Source organism: Littorina saxatilis, linkage group LG4, assembly GCF_037325665.1.
Source record: "Littorina saxatilis isolate snail1 linkage group LG4, US_GU_Lsax_2.0, whole genome shotgun sequence".
NCBI classification, from domain to species: Eukaryota; Metazoa; Mollusca; class Gastropoda; order Littorinimorpha; family Littorinidae; genus Littorina; species Littorina saxatilis.
Genome location: NC_090248.1, coordinates 57,701,656 through 57,722,640, shown reverse-complemented (window position 1 = coordinate 57,722,640; position 20,985 = coordinate 57,701,656). Strand labels below are relative to the sequence as shown.

The window sequence follows — 20,985 nt, the reverse complement described above, 5'->3', positions numbered from 1 at the left end:
TTCTCTCTCTCTCTTTTTCTCTTTCTCTCTTTTTCTCTTTCTTTCTCTCTCTTTCTCTCTCTCTTTCTCTGTCTCTCTTTTTCTCTTTCTCTTTCTCTCTTTCTCTCTCTCTTTCTCTCTCTCTCTCTCTCTCTCTCTTTTTCTCTCTCTCTCTCTCTCTTTCTCTCTCTCTCTCTCTCTTTCTCTCTCTCTCTCTTTCTCTGTCTCGCTCTCTCTCTGTGTCTTAAATGGTATTCATTTTTTGTATTAAACATGCCCTCTCCTCTTTATTATGGGGGCCAGGAGGCCCCCATTCATACGGATAGTTTCAAGGTTGACCATGGGCAGCGCCATTTTGTTGTGAAATACGTCATCCGTTTGTGTACACAGGAAGTTGTGACATCCGTCACCCTATGGGAGGGGTGAAGGTAACATTGTTCATCAGTAGAAAGTTGTGAAATCCGTCACCTTATGGGAGGGGTGAAGGCAAAATTGGTCATCACTGAGTTTGTGTAACACAGGAAGTTGTGAAATACGTCACCCTATGGGAGGGGTGACGGCAAAATTGTTCAACAAAAACATCATAGGTCGAACTGTGCACTCTCAGCTCCCAGCCCGAAGTCCGGGAGGCCACACCAATAGTACAATGCAATCTACATCAGTACGTCTCCATGATAACAAAGTACAAAAACAAGTACGTCCTCTCTCTCCGAGATAGTTCTCAGTTCTCTCCCAAAATCTCAAATGCTATCATGTACATGGGGATGGGTGGCGTCAAAAGCCTCCAATCAAGAGTTAGCTAACAAAACTAACACCACATTTCGAATCACGTGGGGGTCACAGCTAGCTTTATTTTTTATTATTTTTAAATACATACGAGCCAACCTTAAACATGGAAGACTAAGTGTGTGTGTTTGCGTGGGTGTGGGTGTTAGTGTTAGTATGCAGAATCAGAATCAGAATTTATTGTCATTAAAGCACAGAGCCTATTGACACATACAAGATACATAAGTACAGGAAAAACAGCAATATAACATAACATACATGTACCGTAAAGTACCTTGTAAGCGCCCAGTATCGAGTAAGCGCCCACCCCCCACTTTTAGTCCAAAACCGTGCATAGGGTATGGTACCTTGTAAGCGCCCACCCCCCACTTTACACCATTGAAATCAGGAGAAATAAAAATTCCGCACTTGATCTGCTAGTTTTGTGAATGATTTCCCTTTCTTGCAAACCCTATCAAACGCCTGCAAGTCAATGATTACAAGATGCCGCGAATAAAATCGTACACCGTTGCATTTAAGCTGTCATCTCTTGACTATTTGGATAATAACGCCAATGGAAATGTGTCGCAAACAGCAAGTGAGTTTGGGGTAGATAGAAAAAGGATACGAAAATCGCGAGAGAATCGCGATACCCAGTTACGTCACCAGGCCGGAAAGGAAACTGAAGAAGAAGCTCTCTCTCTCTCTCTCTGATCTCTCTCTCTCTCTCTCTCTCTCTCTCTCTCTCTCTCTCTCTCTCTCTCTCTCTCTCTCTCTCTCTCTCTCTCTGTGATCCGAGTCTCTCTCTCTGATCTCTCTCTCTGATCTCTCTCTCTCTCTCTGATCTCTCTGATCTCTCTCTCTCTCTTTCTGTCGAAAACAGTCTTCGGCCAAGTAAAATAGACTGCTGCCCATATCCAGAAGACGGCACCTCTGCAGACAAGAAAAGGATGCGACGACATTTGTCTCCCCAAGCTCTTCTAATGACAATACGAACAAGAAAAACAATGGAAGATGTAAAAAGAAAGAAGATATGATTACGAAGTGATCAAAGATCACATTTCTTACTGAAAACTGCTCGTGCATAGGGTGTAGTACCTAGTAAGCGCCCACCCCCTACTTTGGGTCGGAATTGGTGCACAGGGGGGGTGGGCGCTTACAAGGTACTTTACGGTAATACATGCATGTGGGTGTCTGTGGGTTTGTGCATGTGGTTATGTGTATGTGCGTGCGTGCGTGCGTGCGTCCGTACGTACGTACGGACATGTGCCGTATGTGTGTGTGTTTGTGTGTGTGTGTGTGTGTGTGTGTGCGTGTGTGTGTCTGAAACATGAAAAGCAGCCAGGCTTTCCTGAGGCAATGGAAACAGCAGTTGCAGGCTTAAAGGACCATATCAGGCTGTTTTTGGTGTCAAAAACGCGTTCATTTGCGTTTTGGCGTGACTTAGGTTAACCAGACATATGCATGCCGTAGGAAATTGTTTTCTCACCTTCCCTCACAGTGTTTAGTTTATTTCGGAATCGTTTTGGGCCATAATCCGACGAATTTCGTGGCTGAAGCGAAGCGTTTTTGTGTTCCGATCTGGCGGCCATTGTATCTCGAACGGTCCGCGAGACTACGGAAGTGGTGAAATCTGGGTCAAATTCCGATGACGTCACATCCAGAGACAATGGCAGAAGCAACTTCAGCTGCTGAACCATACAGTTTTGAGCTGCCAGCATCTTTGCTGGAGTCATCTGCAGATGAAGAAAGTGCCAGCAGCGACGAGAACAGTACCGTGGACGAACCTGGCGATGACATCCCTGCTGCAGAAAATGATGCAAGGTAAAAAGCATGCACTCGTACACGGCAAACCTGTCGTCTGCTACAGTCTGCTGAGAACTTCTTTCGTGTTGCTTTGAATTCAGGTATCAGCATTTGCTCGCTAGTGTGCAAGGGCTTGTGTATTAAGTTCATGTAAGAATCGTAATTTAGTACAGCTGTGTTCCTGAAGTTCAGTTTGAGCTTTACTACTCACAACGGTACATATGTATCGTGTATCATTCTGTATTCATGTATGTATTATGATGGAGAGACACGGAATTTTCACTTGTGAATCAAGTGTGATTACTCCCCCCCCCCCCCAAAAAAAAAAAGGTGAAGACACGAGAGTAATGCCCGTACACTCTAAATATTTGCAACACTTTGTGAACACATTTTTACACTTTACGCGTCAATAAGTGTTCAACATGCATCAACTAGTGTTCCAGTCAGGGCACTTCTTGAACACCAGGTGTTCATTCATGAACACCAGGTGTCCTTTCACTAAGTAAACTGAACACTTTATCGGATATGGACGCTTGATGAGCACTTGTTAACACTTTCTGACGCCAGTCTGAACACATAGTGTAAGTAAGTGTTCAAAAGACAGACAAACGTGAACACTTGGTGTTCTGCTTGCCGTAAATGTCGCGAAACGGTGATAGGCATACAACCAGCTGTATCGTGGTTTAATATCCACATATACTTGTAATTAGTTTAGTACCATTTATATAAATGTTCTGTTGTAACGCATGCATAAAAATACAGTTGTATCGTCGACGCGCTGAAATTTTGCGACATACTTTACGGCGTTTAGTATCTTTTCTTCCGCTTCCGGCTTCATCGCGCTTCCACGTGTAGACTTTTTCGCTCAGCTTTAATTATAGACACAAGGTTAGTTATTTGTAATCATCCTGGCATCGAATACTTGTAAAAAAGTGTGACCTTGAATGTCACGATCACACATCATGCTGTTTGTGTTAGCTGTGCTTTTTGCTGCACTCACCGATTCGGTGAATGTAGCGATCATGCAGGTTCAGTGATTTCTTCTTCTTCTTCCATCAGATTTGCAAGCATTGTTGAGTAAAGACGAGAAGAGAGCTTGACAATGACAGGGGGAGGTCGGATAATTTTGGAGGACATTTATCTAAATTATTACTAGTGTGGTGTGGGAGTGGATACATTATAAATCATTGTGTAAGAGATAGACAGAAACTGAGAAAGAGAAACAACGTAACAAGTGCTGTATTTTTTAAATATGAATTAAAACTGTAGTATGTGGATACAGGATAATTTGGTTAACATTTGACTTTTTAAATTTAATACTTATTACTTGGTTTTCTAACATTAACTTTTTTAAATAACTAAATCAGCAAACATTGCAGAATGGATGAGTTTATCTGTACTTTGTGTCCCGTCATGTACAAAACTTTCAAAGATTTTCAGTCTCACTATGTTAAAACGCACAAAAACCATCCAGGATTTTATGTTGCCTGTAATGTTGCTTCTTGTGCCTATTCAACAAGATCATGGGCATCCTTTAAAATGCACATGCACAGGAAGCACCCTGCTCCAGATAATTCCCCAACTGATGGAAATGATGTGAATGTTTTACATTGTGAATCCGATAGACATGACACTGACAGTGATACTCATAATGCAGAAGAGGACTTACAATCATTTGATTTCAACATGGCATACACATTGTCGCTTCAAGCTGAACATAACATGTCTCAGGCAGCAATTGACAAAGTGGTATCTTCTACCAGTACATTGGTAGAACAACATTTGGATCATTACAAATCACAGTTGAAGAGAAAATTTACAGAACTTGGTATTGATCCAACTGTGTGTGACAGTGTTCCAACTGATATTCTGTTAGATGCTTTTGACTCGAATGCAAAGAGACAAAAAGTGTATTCCAGTGATTTGAAAACTCTTCTCCATCCACAGAAAGTGAAACTAGGTGAGAGAATTGTTACAGTTAAAGGTAAACATAAAAACTGTGCAAACTTTGGGTACTTTGTTCCCCTGAAAGAAAACCTTGTTAATCTGCTTCACATGCAAGAGGTATGGGAGTGTGTTCAAAACCCACACCATTCAAACGATCACAGCGATTTCAAATATGATGTTTGTGATGGAGCCGCCATAAAGGAGCATCCTTTGTTTTCCATTGATCAAAAAGCACTGCAGATTTTCATGAACTGTGATGATCTGGAGATAGTCAATCCCATTGGCACCCATGTGAAGAAGAACAAAGTCTCTGTCTTCTATTTTACACTTGGCAATATCCCACCTCACCTCCGCTCAAGATTGCAAGTGATACAGCTTGTCGCAATTGCAAAAACCATTCATGTAAGAGATGCAAACGCTCTTCAAAAGTTGTTGGCAGATTTCCTTCACACTCTTAATGAGTTATCTGTTGGCATTGACATGCACATTTTTGGAACCCAGATGAGAATCAGGGGAGCGCTTGTTTTTGCCTCAGCCGACACGCTAGCCTCAAACTGGTTAGGGGGGTTCAAGGAAGGCGTTTCATTTGCATTAAAGAATTGTCGTGTTTGCGACCTTGAAAACAAGAAGCTGTCAACAGTAAAATCAGAAGCCGAGGTCACAAGAAGGACAATGCAAGCCCATAGGGAGAGATGTGCTCATCTTCACTCTGACTTGAACCCACTGAGCAAAGAGACTCGGGCTTACTGGAGTAAGCTTTGGGGAATTAACAACAGCAGTGTCTTGATGCAGGTTCCCCACTTTGATTTGATTGCTGGGCTTGTGCAGGATCCTATGCATGTGCTACTAGAAGGTGTTGCACTTCATGAACTATCCCATGCTTTGAATCACTTCATTTGGGTGAAAAAGTATTTTACTCTTCGGTGGTTGAATACATGCATTCAAGGGTTTGCATACTCCTACCTTCATGTGAAGGACAAACCTGCACCAATTGAAAAGCAGCATCTCAGTGAGAAAGGCAACTTGAGGCAAACAGCTGCTGGTATGCTCACACTTATGCAAACATTTCCTTTCATGATCGCCAATAAAGTGGAAAGAGATGATGCCCACTGGCTCAACTTTTTGCGTCTGGTGCAAATTACAATTTTTTGCACATCCACTTATTCTGGAGAATACACAAGTGTGTATTTGGATATTCTCATCCAAGAGTACCTCTCCTCCTTTCAAAAGTTGTACCCAAAGGCATCATTCATTCCCAAAATGCATTACCTTGTTCATTTCCCAAGCCAAATGACAATGTTCGGCCCATTGAGACATCACTGGTGTATGCGGTATGAAGGGAAAAATGGATACTTTTCAAATGTGCGGTACAAGAATTTCAAGAACTTACCTTTGACTCTTGCCAAACGCCATCAACTGCATATGGCATTCAAACAGAGTGGGTACACTGAGGGACGCAACCCAAACTACTTGTACGACGGTGACATTGTTGGAAAGGGTTCATTGTTAAAGTTCAGTGAAGTTTATCCACAACTGTTGGACACAAAACAAACTGTCCTACCTGATTCTTCTGATGAAGTATATGTCTGCTCATCGACAGCCATACATGGTAAAGAATACAGAAAAGGATGTGCACTAGTTTTGAACTATGCTGATGATGATGAACCTACGTTTGCTTTTCTTGACTCAGTAGTTGTCGTTGATCATGTAAAATACTTTGTTTTGAAAGTCATGAGCGCAACATTTGACCTTCACATCTTATCTTACATCCTCACACCGACAGACAAGATGGATTTCATCCCTTTCACACAGCTGAAGTTCAGGTGGCCACTCAGTGTGTACAGATACCTGGGCAAGAACGTTGTAATGAACAGCAATAGCCACACGTACGATCACGTTTTCTAAACTTGCCATGCATACAAGGGCTCAGAGATTGGTTTGATAGTCAGTCTTCAGTCTTTTGACATGTCAAAGTCTGTGCACTTTTTTTTTCACGGTTTCATTTGTGGTCCAAACAAATCCTTACTTCTTTTCGTCATATGCGCACATTACTGTCATTTAAGTCTGCTCTAACTATGCCAGGACTGTAATGTCTAAATGATGTGTGAAGATTTTGATACTACCAGTAGTATTTTTTATATTTTTTATATTGGGTGTTTCCTCTCGTTAGACTCACAGAACCTGGAAATCACCTTTTCACAAACAGCATGTTGGTCGCAATAATCACTATTGTGTGACACACACAAAATCGCGATGCAGTCATATAATTTGTGAAAATGTTTTTTGCTAATTAAGGATGCCAGTGTTCAAAATTTGGAATGCCGACCGGAGTGTGAAGAAAGCTGTCATTGCTGAGACGTTGCAACAATTGATCACAAAAGGTAAAGCTGAAATTCAATTGACTCAAGAAACAGATGTCTGCAAAGTTTGGACTGAATAACATTCATGGTTTGACAGTTTTCGCTGCGAAACCTTTTAATTTGGAGGCAGACTTTTCTAAAAACAAACACTGAAACAGTGACCAAAACCTCATGACTGATTATTTTTCCTTGGTTCAAAATTTGCATGCAAAAATCACATCTGTTTTTTGAGTATGGAATATCAGCATTTTTCCCCCTGTTATTTAAGTTCTTTTTTAAATTGCTTATATATATATATATACTTGTTTTTCAATAAATTCTACAGTTTTAATATTTATAGATAATGTCTGCCAGTTGGTACGCGAGTTAATATTCTCTGAGTCAGACTAAACAATGCTTTTATGTCTTCAGTTTTTTTATCCTTCCCCTGAGATCCCCATTATCCCCATTTGTGCGTCTTTTACCCCCAACATTTTAATAGGGAGTCCCTGTGACCCCTGAAATCCTGGCTCCAAGTGTTCCCTTTGCCCATATTTTTTGGTCTTTTACCCCTGCATTTTGAAAAGAACCCTGAGAAATTTTGAAAGGGAGTCCCTGTGACCCCTAAAATCCTGGATCCACGTGCACCTCTGATCAATACTCAATATCTCTTTGCCAGAATTGTTGATTATGAGAGTGTGATCTGTCGGTGAAAATAGCTTAATTGTGCAATTAATGGACGTTGTATGCATATAATTTTGTGTTCAATGTATACAGGTAACTATTATTCTCTTTCATGTTCAGGGGCCTCCAAACTAAATATTGACGGCACAGAGTTATCTGTTGTCCTGGAGGAAGACGGCACCGTCATTGACGATGACGCGGTGCTACAGGAGTTCGGGGACAAAGTGTTCCTGTTGCTGGAGATGGGGCAGGCATGGACTTCCCATCAAATGACCTTGGTGGTGCAAGACCAATCGTCGTTTGAAGATTTTGGGCCAGCGTCGACTTCAACGCCAAATGGACACGCCACTGCCAGTGACATTTTGGATGTTGAAAGAACCTGTTTCACTGTTAAAAGTGAAAGTGATGCATCTGCCAATGATATTGGTGAGGATTTGTGAACATAATTTTAGTCTTTGAAAAGTTTTATGAGCTTGAGCAAACTTTTAAATAGTAACTTGAAGGGGTGTTTTGTTGTTTTAGTGTGCAGTTGGCAGTGCAAAATTGTGCAATTGAAACAGTTAATGTCGATTATTCCACCGTGCCTCAGATTAGCTGATCGATCTCCAGCTTGCCAATCTACTGATCGCTCTAAGTCTAACTACAAAAAATAATTTTAAATTAAAAAAAGACTCATTTCGCGAGATGCTCTCTTGGGCAACCAAGAGAAAAACGCCTTGCGGCATCAGGAGACGCCACCCTGTATAGTCTCACTCTTGCGAGAACGAGGCTCTCGTCTGTCGCAGCAACCATATTTTTTTAGCGGTCAATACTAATGTATACAAGGTCGCTCTGCCACTTCGCTCCTGGTATTTTCATTTACTGATTTGATAGTTTAATTTTTTGTCAATTGACTTTGTTATAGTTTACGGCGTTATCGCTTTGGAGAGCTTGCTTTTTTTTCTGCTAAACTTTCGTGGAAGATTTTCAGCATTTTTGCTGAATACATTGAATTTGTAAATGTTTCTCTTTACGTTTGAATTTCATTTGCGAACTTTAGACTTGTTGAAAATTTTTGTTTCGGCCTTGAGCATTACACTCATTGTAGTCATTGTTTCACAAGCTCAGTGTGATGTTGAGGGTTGGAATTCAGTGATAAGTTTTCACTTGTTTCACTTGAAAGAAGATGCCATGAAATTGAGAAGGAGATAACCAAATAACAAAATTTAGAGTAAGATTAGCATACGAGTGGCACCACACAAATTTAAATGGACCAAGTGATGACTGGAAGGTCAGGACATGGCACAAAAGTAACTGTAGCAACATAATAAAAGTTTGGTCACATTTATATTGACTAGGAAAGAAAAAACAAATCAAACAAGTGTTTCCACAAGCAATTAAAAGCTGCAGAATTGCGACTTGAGGGGAAGGATGGATGTATTACTTGATTTTTGATTGGTAACTGTGATACCATTGCATAATTACATTTGTAATTGACTGGTATTTTATGGTTGCAGGTGTTCTTGAACAACTCCGCAGAGCACCCTTGCCAACCTTCAGCTCCGAGATAATGCCCTATCTGAGAGGTGAAAGAAAAAGCATCCTAGGAGTCTGGAAGGATGTTGTAGCAGAAGCGGCCAATTACTACCTCCATAATCTGCCGGAATTCAAAACATCCGACTGCTATGGCGTGATTGGCCGCAAAATGTACCGTGCCTATCCCGTCATTGGGCTTTCTGGTATTAACCCTTGGGTAAGCAGTGTATTTTACTTTATTTTGTGCATATTGTCGGCCTTAAATTAATACCTCGTAACATCCTTCTTTTTTTCTGTTATGTTACGAGGTATTAATTCTACACCGACGATAAGTAGCATCTTCTTTCATTCACTATTTATCCATTCTGGATTTGAATTTTGCATGCTTTTTTAAAGTCAACGTTCCCCAGGCAAGTATGTAACATGTCATTTTTAACTTTCCCACTCAAAATTCAGCTTGCATCTGAAACTAAAAGAACTCATCGCACCCTTACACACAGTCATGCATGGAGGTTACAGTATGCATCAAACACAGTGATTAACAGTATCTTTGTATTGACCAGGCTAAGTCACATTATGGCAGTATGACCACAGCGGGTACAACTGGATTTTGATGTCATGATTTTTAGCTAACCCTCTAATTAATGCAGATTTCCACTCAAGGCATTTTTATGAAAGGGTCACCTTATAAGCTTTTTAATTTTCAGAGTGTTGTAACATTCTATTCATGTAAATTCACCCTATTTTGGGCAAGTGATTAAACGATTGTTTTGGGGCAAGTAATATTTGTGTAAATTTGTTTGATATGGCAATTGCGATTCCTTTTTTTAATGCAGAGTCATAATGATTGCTTTTCAGACCTGCTTCTCAACGAACCTGAGTCAGAAGATGCGACACCTGCGATTTCATCACAAAGCAAAGAGCCAACTGCCACGATCATCAGGTGCGGCGACTCATCACAAGGCCACCAAGAGACAAAGGCTCGACTTCTCCTTGAGCTCCCAAACACAGATGGACAACGCCAACTCAGATGAGGACTTGAAGAGACACCAGGAGGAGTTACAGAAAGAATGGAACAAACCGAATGGGTCCATAAACAAAGACCACGTGAAGCAACTCCTCAAGGAAACTCGCCAGATCCGTTTAGCCTACTTGAGGGAGAACCAGAGCAATGGAGGCTACGCCTTTCTCTTCCGTGACTTTCCTTGCTTCCGCCTAGATTCTTACGTAAGTAGGGTTTGGTCTAAGGCATCCCCCTGGTTTTTTTCTGCCGTCGCTAGAACTTCAATTTGGGAGGGTTATTTAGGTCAAAACAAAAAATATTGGATTAGGGTAACATGGCTGCAAACATATTATAGGGTGGTCACAGAACTTTTTTTATTTCTTCTTCTTCTTCATTTGGTGTTTTACGTCGTTTTCAACCACAAAGGTTATATCGCGACGGGTTTTTTTATTTCTTTTTTTTTGGTGCTAAAATATTGCTGTTTTTAGTATATATTTTTCCAAATCCAAAGCAAATTTTTACTTTGGCCACAGGGAATGATCTGTTACCCGTTTCCTTTACTCCTTTAGCATTTGTTTACCTCTTAAGGATTAGATATCTTTGCTGCAGAGATTACTAACTAACTAAGGTACAATTCCCCTAGTCATGGTTTTAAATGGTGTACAGGGCTCGACACTACCGGTAACTTATTTGGCCTGGGGCCACAGTGGCCCCAGAGACGAAACTTGCTGGGGCGGAAATAAAAAATCTGGGGCCCTCTCTTATTCATGCTAATTTATATTATAAAAAAACACACCAAGAGAAGTGAAAAATAGTGTACCCTATCTTGCAGAATGTTGTTGTTCAGAGAAAGAGAGACAGACAGACAGACACAGAGCTGTCAACTTCAGACGTTTAGTTTTTTTCTTTCTTTTTTCAGATTGTATCTATAATTGTTCTTTTTAACTGATGAAGAAACTGTAAAACATCATTTGTATCTTCACCACTTTTGCCCAGTGGCTCACCGCCAAAGGCTCGGCAAGGACGACAATGCATTTGCTACAGCGGAGAAAAATTTGCGTTTTTTCGACGTAAAACTTTGAAGGCAATGTTTATCTCCCATCCTAAAGAGCGCAATCTGGTAGTTATTTCCCTTGCAGGAATATCGATCTAATGAGAGCTGTCTGATTTCAATCAATGTTTTTTCTCCACTGCATTGATCGTAACGGTAATTTCAGTCACGATTTTGACTAGCGATTTTTAGTGATTGGCTCTGGTATTAGACATTTCATTGTTGGATTTTTAGCCTGGGGTGGCTTGGGCCCCAGTTTTCGGCAATGTTTGGGGCCCCCCACCGCTAACGTTGAACCCTGAAGTGGTGTGCATGTACTGGCCCAATACATAGGTAAAACAGTATTGATTTTCTATTCTAGTCTTCATCACTGTCAATTTGTGTTTCCAGATCCTGCATGAATTCAGCCTCATGAATGGACTTGGGAAGCATCAGGCCTACTGCGAGGGGATGGCGAAGTGCGTCATTTCCATCATGGGCCTGATGGGGAGTATGGATGTAGCCTCGTACAACGATGCAAAATACCGTGACATATTAGTAAGTTATTCAAGATTTTTTCCCTGGATTAATCATGAAATTTGGGACCAGTTCTGTGATTGGTTCGCTGCTCCTGATTCCTCCACCATCCTTGCGACAATTCATATTATTCACTTATTACTCAATTCCATAAACAAGCAAAAACTGAAGACCGACTACTATGTCAAGGCAATCTCTACCTTACAATTTGTATGACAAAGTAATGTATGGTTTTATTTCTGTTCTCAGGAAAACCCTACACAAGTCACAATTGACGTCATCAAGTACCTGGAGAAGCGGCTCAAAATGAAAAAGAGCATTATTGAAGAACTGAAGGTAAGAGGTTTTACAAGCATTTTGTTTTGCAGAAATAAACCTATTTCCATATGAACGGACAGTGATGCATTTTGGCATAGGTCATAGGACTATCAGTCTATGACCAAACTGTTTATCAAATTTGAGGATGACCTCACTATATATCCAGTCAGTTGCACTTGTTTTCCTTTCTTATCTTTTGAGTATTTGTTCACATAAAACTATGCTGATAAATTATAACCTTGTTGTGCAGGATGTTCCAGACTCCAGCATTATTTCGAAGCTGGCCACGCGGGATCTGGAACCCCCTAGGATCCGCATTTTCTTTCAAGGAGATGAGCCTGCAGGTGTTTACGTCGTTGGGGACGGTGTGTACACAGAGGTTCAGGAACCTAAAGGATTCCGGATGCTCCTGACTCTTTTGGGGTCCTACTACTGCTTTGACATTTGTTACCCAAAGCAGCTTTTGTCGACACTGTTAGTGCTTGACACCTTTATGTCTGGGGCGGCTGCACCAACTTCTGCCACCCAGGCCTTCCGGTTTGTTCTCAAGGAGCTGGAAGAGGAGAGGTCAAAAATGACCATCTGAACAGTTTTGGTTCTTGGGACATCGGTTTATTGCTTTGTTTGGGTACATTAACATGGCTTTGTTCAAAAGTAACTTTCGTTTTAGGAGGAAGTGTGCCAAGAGTTTTATAATCAGTTGTGTATTGACTGCTCGTTTATGTATCTTGACTCAGAAGGGGGGGGGGGAGGGGGGGGGGTATGTCTTGTTCAGTTACCAGGATCACTAATAATGTGGGTCTCTGTTTTTTGTGGTTTTTTTTCTGTCTTCTCTAACCCTTGGTCCAGTCACAAGCATTCCATTTTAAATTCTCCTCATTTCCTGCGCTGTCATCAGTTATAACTTACAACCATTAGAGGTCTGTTGGCAGAGTGTTGTCCTCTGTGGTATAGCATGTATAGAGATAGAAACATGACTATTTGTAGTTTTTCTATGGGATTAGGAGGCGAATTTTAGTTGCCACTGTGGAATATTTCTACTATAAAGGTGGTATTTTTGTAGTGTGTTTGTTCCTGTTCATTACATATATATATGTATATATTTTTTTGTAATATATATATATGTGTATATCTTAATTCTTTTTTCTTTTTTTTATATTTAGTCAAGTTTTGACTAAATATTTTAACATCGAGGGGGAATCGAAACGAGGGTCGTGGTGTATGTGTGTGTGTGTGTGTGTGTGTGTGTGTCTGTGTGTGTGTGTAGAGCGATTCAGACTAAACTACTGGACCGATCTTTATGAAATTTGACATGAGAGTTCCTGGGTATGAAATCCCCGAATGTTTTTTCATTTTTTTGATAAATGTCTTTGATGACGTCATATCCGGCTTTTCGTGAAAGTTGAGGCGGCACTGTCACGCCCTCATTTTTCAACCAAATTGGTTGAAATTTTGGTCAAGTAATCTTCGACGAAGCCCGGACTTCGGTATTGCATTTCAGCTTGGTGGCTTAAAAATTAATTAATGACTTTGGTCATTAAAAATCTGAAAATTGTAAAAAAAAAAAAAAAATTTATAAAACGATCCAAATTTACGTTTATCTTATTCTCCATCATTTGCTAATTCCAAAAACATATAAATATGTTATATTCGGATTAAAAACAAGCTCTGAAAATTAAATATATAAAAATTATTATCAAAATTAAATTGTCCAAATCAATTTAAAAACACTTTCATCTTATTCCTTGTCGGTTCCTGATTCCAAAAACATATAGATATGATATGTTTGGATTAAAAACACGCTCAGAAAGTTAAAACAAAGAGAGGTACAGAAAAGCGTGCTATCCTTCTTAGCGCAACTACTACCCCGCTCTTCTTGTCAATTTCACTGCCTTTGCCATGAGCGGTGGACTGACGATGCTACGAGTATACGGTCTTGCTGAAAAAGTGCATTGCGTTCCGTTTCATTCTGTGAGTTCGACAGCTACTTGACTAAATATTGTATTTTCGCCTTACGCGACTTGTTTTAAACTGGTGTTGAAAAATTGAGGGTACTGCCTAAGCATCGCCTATGACGATGTTTGTTCATGCAAGTTGTTGTGTACCGCAGACATTTCTTATTGTTTAACATAATTATGTACTTTCAACGGGTGGTTTATTTTTATTTTTTTTAATTTATTTTTTTACAAACATCAGTCTGCTGAGACAATATTTGTTAACATATTCCAGAAATTGAAAATGTTGCGAACTGATTTCTTTTTGTTGCAAACTAAATTTTCATTTTTAAATTGCAATGTCACATTTTCTAGAGGAGATTTCTGATTTCTGACCATATGATATGATACATACTGACAGACACAAGAAATGCAATTGGCATGTTTCACATTTTCTAAAATATTTGTCATTGGAACATGCTTTTGTTTTTAGTTTTTGTTTTGCTTTTTTTATTTAACCAATAATTGTAAGGTCAATAATATGAATGAATGAAGGTAGAATTTCATATACCCAAAACTTATGTAAAGTTCACACTCAAAGTTAGAACTAAACTACAGTTTGCATGTAGTGTTTTTGCTGTTTTGGCTTGGAAAACTCGAAAGCTTCGTTTTTTCCGATTTGTGGAATTCCACTTTGTGTTGATAGCTGTATATACTTGGTAGTTTTTATGAATCAGTATTAATTTGTTCCATGCATTACATGCTGTGAAAGAATCAGTATTAATTTGTTCCATTAAATGCTGGGAAAGAGGAATTGGACTGTATAGACTCTTGAGGCCTTTGACGGAATATAAGGTGCAGCCTTCGACCTAATATATAGTACAGCCTTTGGTAAAAATGCATGCTATCAGCACCGCATGGTATATTTGGTCGAAGGGCGCATTGTATATTCAGTTGAAGGCCGCACCGGATGCAGTTTATGTGAATCGTTTTTCAATGCAGAAGATGTCGACCTTGTGCCAAAGTTATTTCTATATTTGTAATTAAAACAGGTTGGAATTCTTATTGTGTGCATCGCTGTACTTGGTAGTTTTTTTATGAATCAGTATTCTTCTTCTTCTCCTCCGTTCGTGGGCTGAAACTCCCTCGTACACGTGTTTTTTGCACGAGTGGAATTTTACGTGTATGACCGTTTTTTACCCCGCCATTTAGGCAGCCAATGAATCAGTATTAATTTGTTCTATGCAATAGTACCCACTATTGACGGATAATAATAATCACCTGCTATTGACGTGTGCAGAAATTGATATCAAGCCAAGCCAAAGTTATTCGACTTGTGATTAATAAAAGGTGAAATTTTATCAGTTGTGAATGCATTGTGTTGCATGAAATGATACTCTTACAGCTACATTAACATGCTATACTATTAGATTGCAATCTACAATACTATTGGCATTCAGATGCAATGCACATTCCCATTGCATAGTAACTTTTGAACATTAAGTGTTCAAAAAGGCGTTCTTGAACACTTATAAGTGCGTAAAATTGGTAACATTCAGTTGACGCTTATAAGTGTTCAGTAATGAACACGTTTGGACACTTCTTGACACTTATGAACACCTACAACTGACACTTTTTAACACATGTTAACACTTAGAACTGAACACTAATTGACGCTTTCAAACACTTTTGGACACTTCCAGTTCAAATGCTGAACACATACAACATGAACACTTTCCGACGCGTCAAGAAGTGCGTAAAATTGGTAACAGGAAAAGTGTTCAAAAATTGAACACTTTTGTTTAGAGTGTACCAGAATGAATTGGTTGTGTATGACAAGGTAGAATTTTATTGACTTCTCAATTTCAGGGCATGGTGTCACAGTGGCCACTGTGTTGTGTGGCCTGGCCAGCGAAGGAGGGAGAAGGTGTGCTGCCACCATTACCCTCAAGTTACAGGGAAATTTGAGGGGGAGGGGATGCAGTGCATCACCACACACCAGGGTTTCCGTGACAATTGCCTCTCAAGGTAACTCAATGTATTTATTTGTGTTTTGTATATGCACGTAACATTGCATAGAGTTATGAAAGAGAATGACTTTGATCTGCGCGTCACAAGTTACATTCACACACTGACATCAACTGACTTTCATAGTCACAGAGGAAATTTAATTTTTACATTTCACAACTGTATGATAATCACACAAATATGCATGCGCACAAACTTTCTTCAGATACAATCTTCTAGTTTCAGTTCAATTCAGTTATCATACATGGGCCACTCACAAGTAATTCACACCGTATGTTTGCAATAATAATAATAATAATAATAACAACAACTTTAAAATTTGCAATAATGTAAAACATATCTGTCAATACCAGGTACACCATTGAATCCGTCATTATCCTGTTCAAGCAGTCACTGAGGAAAAGGTGGAAAGAAGAGTTTGAGAACAAGGATGAGCCACACAGGTAGGCTGTATGATTCTACATACATGTACAAAAATGAATCAGGTTACTCTACCCTACACCCTCCTTGTTCATGTGAACTTATACTTGTGTTCATCTAAAACCAAAAGTAACAAAGAATGGGCTATTTATTTAGTTCTCACTGCTTCACAATTGTTCAGTTCATCTCTGAATCATTCTAGCATCGTTCTTGAAGTGATACTATGTTTTCAACTTTTCAAATTCAACTGGAACTACCCACCCAACCAGCCCTACCAACAACAACAACAAAAACAAAACAAAGTACTCAAGATTAGATCAATACTGCACTAATTTTAAATTAATCTTTGGTAGTCTTAACACCCCAACAATCATTATTTTTAATTTACTGTTTGAAAACTTCATACTTCCTTCTAATGGTTGCCCGTATCTTTCCAGGACATATCGGCATGTTGCGTACAGCAATTTCGTGAGATGGGTCTGGCACACTACGGGCAGGAAAAACAGGAAGATTTTGACTGCCTGCGTTGTTGCCACAGTGAGGGACCAGTTTCCTTCGCAGATCTACACAGGTTTCAAATATGCTGTCTAAAGTGTAAGTACATCTGTTCACTTTTTCTGTTCATCATAAGATTCCTTCATCCTAGTCTAAGCTTTATGATTCCAGTGACTTGACTTTTAAAGTTTAACATCCTCTTCGGACCGTTTCGCCTTTCTTGGGACAGGTGGAGGTAATCTAATCTATTGTCAGTCGCCAGTTGAGTCGTCGACGCTGCTTGGCTACAACGTTGGCTTTGTCGACAGGCCCCGCAGTAGCACTTAGGGTCTCTGGCACCGTTCCGTGATAATCCCTTTGTGCTCGCAGAGCCTTCTCATAGCTGCCATAGGCCAGTCGCAGCGTGACCACCTCTTCAAACAGCTCATTCAGGTAACCTAATGTGCAACAGAGAAATAAAGGTTGACTTCAAAACATGAGGAGAGGAGAGCCTATGTACAAAATCAAGCACAAGATTTAACCCTTAGGCTGGTTGTCGCGACATATGTCGCGCTACTTTACGTATACTGTCACCTGGTTGTCACGACATATGTCGCGCTACTGGCTCAGTCTGTTTGGTCGGTTCCGATTACCTCCCATGGATGCGAAAATCTACATGACCGTTTTTTGTTATTCTTCTCTCCAGTGGCTATGTAACATGTGTTACAGAATTGCACCAATGTAGGGGTTAAAACATGGGAAACAGCAACATTTTCAAATTATGAAGACCAGATTTTTACCTTTCATTTTTTTTTCTCAGAAATAAACAAATATCTGGATGCTTACATTACTAGAGATATGTACACTGTGAGCAGTGATTAAAAATTGGATATTTTGCCGCTGTTGAGATTTACTTCATATATAGTAGCATCTACAAACTTGCATACTTTAGAACTGAAGCACAAGTAGCCTTGAGTTGTGAATATTCTTACAGCGAGCAATAGTTTCCTTGACAGGTTTTGCTGTTGGTTGTCCCTTGTTTGCCCTTGGCCTGGCAATCTTCCACCTCAGTTCTCCTTCCTCTGTGGTTGCTTGCTCCCTCCCCGCATTTGTGTTGGTGTGCATTGCTGCCAATTAGATTCTGCAAAAAACAAGGCAGTATAAAAGAACAGCAGAAAGAGAAAAGAAGGTCCACCATATAAAGCTTATTTATTGTCATACTTTTAGTTTCATACTACAGGGAAAGAAATATTTGCCAAACAATAAAATTGAAAGACAGCACTCACTTTGCTTGCATAACAGGAAAGGTAAAGTGGAGCATCTTCGGTGCAAAGTGGTTGATCACACTGTGGTATGCTTCCAGGTGCCCTGTCTGAACGTCGGGAGACAGCTGCCCAATATCTCGGAGGAGATATGGGCTTTTAATAACTCTTTCCAGAGAACGGTGAACTGGGGTGTCTGTAGACAAGAGTTTATATGGTTGATAAACACTGATTCAAGGTAATAGTACCACTGTTCACATATAAAGACAGGTTATGAGGTTATTTTGAAGCTCTGATGACTGGAATTTGTTTTACCTTTTGTGATCCAGGCTCGTGGTTCATCAGTCAAGTCACCATGGAGGCCGTGAGGGAAAAGGTCTCCATGCCCATGATGCTGGTTGCTGATGTGATTGGCTATGGACATCCACTTGGCCTTGATCTCTTCCACCCGCGTAGCACTCTCCTCGGTAGACTGTGAGCAGTAGTATAGGTGATTTTTTATGCTCTTTGACCACAGGCTAAGAGCACCGTAGCCAGTTTTGTGGCTCGCAGCCTCCAGCTTCTTTCCGACACCTGTTTGACACAAAGACAGTTAGATAATTTAGTTGAAATGGAAGGGAGAAAATACTTTTCTTGGACATGTTGGGGGGTGGGACTGTATTTGACATGTTTTCTGAATCTGTTTGTGACCAACAACTTTGTGTCTTAAATATAAATTTTGTCAGAGATTTATATCATTAAAAAATAAATAAGATGTACATATAACAATGTGTTCCTGCCTTTTGCCATGTGCCAAATGTCAAAGTGGTGCTTGATGTCAGGCTCTTTCTTGCCATGTAGCTCTTGATTTGGACATGCCTGTCTGTCACAAGGTGACTGATGCTGAGGTCACGTTTCAGGACAGCAAGGCCCCTTTGTAGCCCCTCCAGCTCCATTGCATGGGAATTTGTTTACAGTGTTGCTCTGAAAAAAAAGTACACATAACATTTTATTCAAAAAAATGATTGGGGGGTGGGGGATGGTATTACAGGCTTGTTCAGCTTTGCAATCTGTAGGAATGTTCCTTTGGAGCGATTCTGTACACATTTCTATGTCTTGAAATTGCAACAACACAAAAATAGGTTGATCATTTTTTTGAAATATTGTATTAATAGTTTTAAAAGATGAAGTAATGATTGTTTCAAAGATGAAGTTTCTGAATATGGCATGCCCATTACAGTTATCCCCTCTCCTCCTTTCCTTCGTGCGAGAATATGTAGGCGCAGTGCTTTAAAGATGTCCATGTGGGAATGTGTAAGTGGGCGTAGTCGAATGTCCATGTGGGAATGTGTAAGTGGAGCATATAAGAATGCCCATGTGTGAATGTGTAAGTGGAGCGTATAAGAATGTGTAAGTGGAGCGTGGTCGAATGTCCATGTGTGAATGGGTAAGTTGAGCGTATAAGAATGTCCATGGGTGCGATGTGTAAGTGAGACATGGATGTGTTCATGACTGAATGCGTAAGCACAATGCAAGGAATGGTCAGAGAGGTATGTGGGAGGTGTGTTTATAACCTGCCCTGTTATATAATGCTATATGTCTTATGTAAAAACAATGTCCTGTTTGTATTATTGTTATGTACCACGCCTGAATTTCTCTATGAGATAATAAAGTATTCTTATTCTTATTCCTTGTGATTTAATCTATTTTTACAGAAAATTCTAAACCTACACCGAAGTTCTCACCCCCCCTCCCCCCCAACTGTGGGTAACAAAAATGAGAAGAAAAGTTGTGTTTTGCAGAGTAACAAGTGAGTGCTAGTGTGCTGCAAATGGTGTAAAGTATCATCAAAGTCTGTGACACGAACAAAACACCAGCTATGCCTATCGCCCCCCGAGATACATATCCAATAAACACATTGCCATCTCACCTCCTTCCTCCTGCGCTTTATGTACGCAGGTCGCGTGTGGTCAGCATGCGATGTACCCTGTTTTCTCGGGTCTTCCAGGCAGTGGCGAAAGATTGTTGGAACTGCATCCGGCTCCAACTGTGCTTTGTAGGCTATTCCCTCTTCGCGGCTCAACCGCGTGCACATAGTGAAGTAGGATGCTTCAAAATCATGAAATGCCTCGAACAAAGTACATCGTGCTGACCCGGTTTCCACAGTTTCTTTGTGTTTGGGTCCAGCCGATTCATTTTTACAACCCATTCCTGCTTGAGCCTTGAGTCCGATGGAAAGACATGAAAACTCAAGCCCTAGTCCTTTTTGTGGTACTCCGAACATTCGGCAGCAGCACACTCTCTCGGCATGGTGTCGGGAGTACACGCGCATCCACGGCAGCAGCAAAGACGCAGACCGAACGTCGCTACTTTCGCTTCCGCTGCCTGGGTGTGACGTCACAGCCAAGGGCTTGCCGCCGCGGGGATTTTGAAGTCTCGCGTAGCAGACGAATTTGGCCACTTTTTGGGCATGCATTTTGTGTAAAATTAGACTGATGCAACACAAAACCTGTGATTTACTGATCGGTTTTTGCATCTTTAGATGCTTACCTATATCATTAAATCAACCCAAACTGCTTTATCTGACCTTAAAAAAAGCCTGTTGGGGTCCTTTAAACAGCGACTACCATTACCTGTCCGCGGCTGCCTGCATACTTCAGCGAGATTCCGTGGCGCAACGGTAGCGCGTCTGACTCCAGATCAGAAGGTTGCGTGTTCGAATCACGTCGGGGTCACAGTTAATTTTTTTTTTTTTTTAAATACATACGAGCCAACCTTAAACATGGAAGACTAAGTGTGTGTGTTTGCATGGGTGTGGGTGTGCATGTGGGTGTTAGTGTTAGTATGCATGTGGGTGTCTGTGGGTTTGTGTATGTGGCTATGTGTATGTGTATGTGGGAGGAGTAGTGTTTGTGTGTGGGTGTGGATTTGTGTGTGGAGTGTTTTTTATTGTTTTTATTTTTTA

At 40.4% G+C, this 20,985-nt stretch overlaps 3 protein-coding genes and 1 non-coding gene across 5 annotated transcripts; 3 read left to right on the top strand and 1 right to left on the bottom strand.

The window, feature by feature from the left end:
- The first annotated feature begins 2,126 nt into the window (after positions 1-2,126).
- LOC138965178 (uncharacterized) lies at positions 2,127-19,772 on the top strand. Of its 2 annotated transcripts, none has more exons than XM_070337297.1 (5): positions 2,127-2,568; positions 15,727-15,885; positions 16,239-16,328; positions 16,743-16,899; positions 18,371-19,772. In XM_070337297.1, exons 1-4 carry the CDS (start codon positions 2,393-2,395, stop codon positions 16,894-16,896), a joined length of 579 nt encoding a protein of 192 aa, XP_070193398.1. In that variant the 5' UTR covers positions 2,127-2,392; the 3' UTR covers positions 16,897-16,899; positions 18,371-19,772. The 2 variants fall into 2 exon arrangements, with proteins under 2 accessions (XP_070193398.1, XP_070193399.1); XM_070337298.1 differs by lacking the exon at positions 18,371-19,772 and adding an exon at positions 17,109-17,233.
- LOC138965177 (uncharacterized) lies at positions 6,497-12,663 on the top strand. Its single transcript, XM_070337296.1, has 6 exons — positions 6,497-6,878; positions 9,017-9,252; positions 9,894-10,262; positions 11,480-11,626; positions 11,855-11,941; positions 12,174-12,663. The coding sequence occupies exons 1-6, from the start codon at positions 6,794-6,796 to the stop codon at positions 12,507-12,509; spliced, it is 1,260 nt and encodes a 419-aa protein (XP_070193397.1). The 5' UTR covers positions 6,497-6,793; the 3' UTR covers positions 12,510-12,663.
- Positions 16,894-18,364, bottom strand: LOC138965180 (uncharacterized). The gene is made up of 2 exons (XM_070337299.1): positions 17,772-18,364; positions 16,894-17,237 (listed from the first exon to the last, which is right to left on the bottom strand). The coding sequence occupies exons 1-2, from the start codon at positions 17,902-17,904 to the stop codon at positions 17,041-17,043; spliced, it is 330 nt and encodes a 109-aa protein (XP_070193400.1). The 5' UTR covers positions 17,905-18,364; the 3' UTR covers positions 16,894-17,040.
- A 911-nt stretch (positions 19,773-20,683) lies between the features above and the next one.
- On the top strand, positions 20,684-20,755 carry Trnaw-cca (transfer RNA tryptophan (anticodon CCA)). Its single transcript has one exon. It is a non-coding gene; the product is annotated as a tRNA-Trp (tRNA).
- The last annotated feature ends 230 nt before the right edge of the window (positions 20,756-20,985 follow it).

What these genes read in the sequence shown, in the direction of transcription:
- LOC138965180 (XM_070337299.1), bottom strand. Translation starts at nt 17,904, where the DNA reads ATGCACACCAACACAAATGCGGGGAGGGAGCAAGCAACCACAGAGGAA. An exon ending in CAAGGAAACTATTGCTCGCT is followed by an intron (nt 17,238 to 17,771) that starts GTAAGAATATTC and finishes GTTGCACATTAG; the next exon opens with GTTACCTGAATGAGCTGTTT.
- LOC138965177 (XM_070337296.1), top strand. Translation starts at nt 6,794, where the DNA reads ATGCCAGTGTTCAAAATTTGGAATGCCGACCGGAGTGTGAAGAAAGCT. An exon ending in GCAACAATTGATCACAAAAG is followed by an intron (nt 6,879 to 9,016) that starts GTAAAGCTGAAA and finishes TTATGGTTGCAG; the next exon opens with GTGTTCTTGAACAACTCCGC. An exon ending in TTTCTGGTATTAACCCTTGG is followed by an intron (nt 9,253 to 9,893) that starts GTAAGCAGTGTA and finishes ATTGCTTTTCAG; the next exon opens with ACCTGCTTCTCAACGAACCT.
- LOC138965178 (XM_070337297.1), top strand. Translation starts at nt 2,393, where the DNA reads ATGACGTCACATCCAGAGACAATGGCAGAAGCAACTTCAGCTGCTGAA. An exon ending in GCTGCAGAAAATGATGCAAG is followed by an intron (nt 2,569 to 15,726) that starts GTAAAAAGCATG and finishes TCTCAATTTCAG; the next exon opens with GGCATGGTGTCACAGTGGCC. An exon ending in CGTGACAATTGCCTCTCAAG is followed by an intron (nt 15,886 to 16,238) that starts GTAACTCAATGT and finishes TGTCAATACCAG; the next exon opens with GTACACCATTGAATCCGTCA.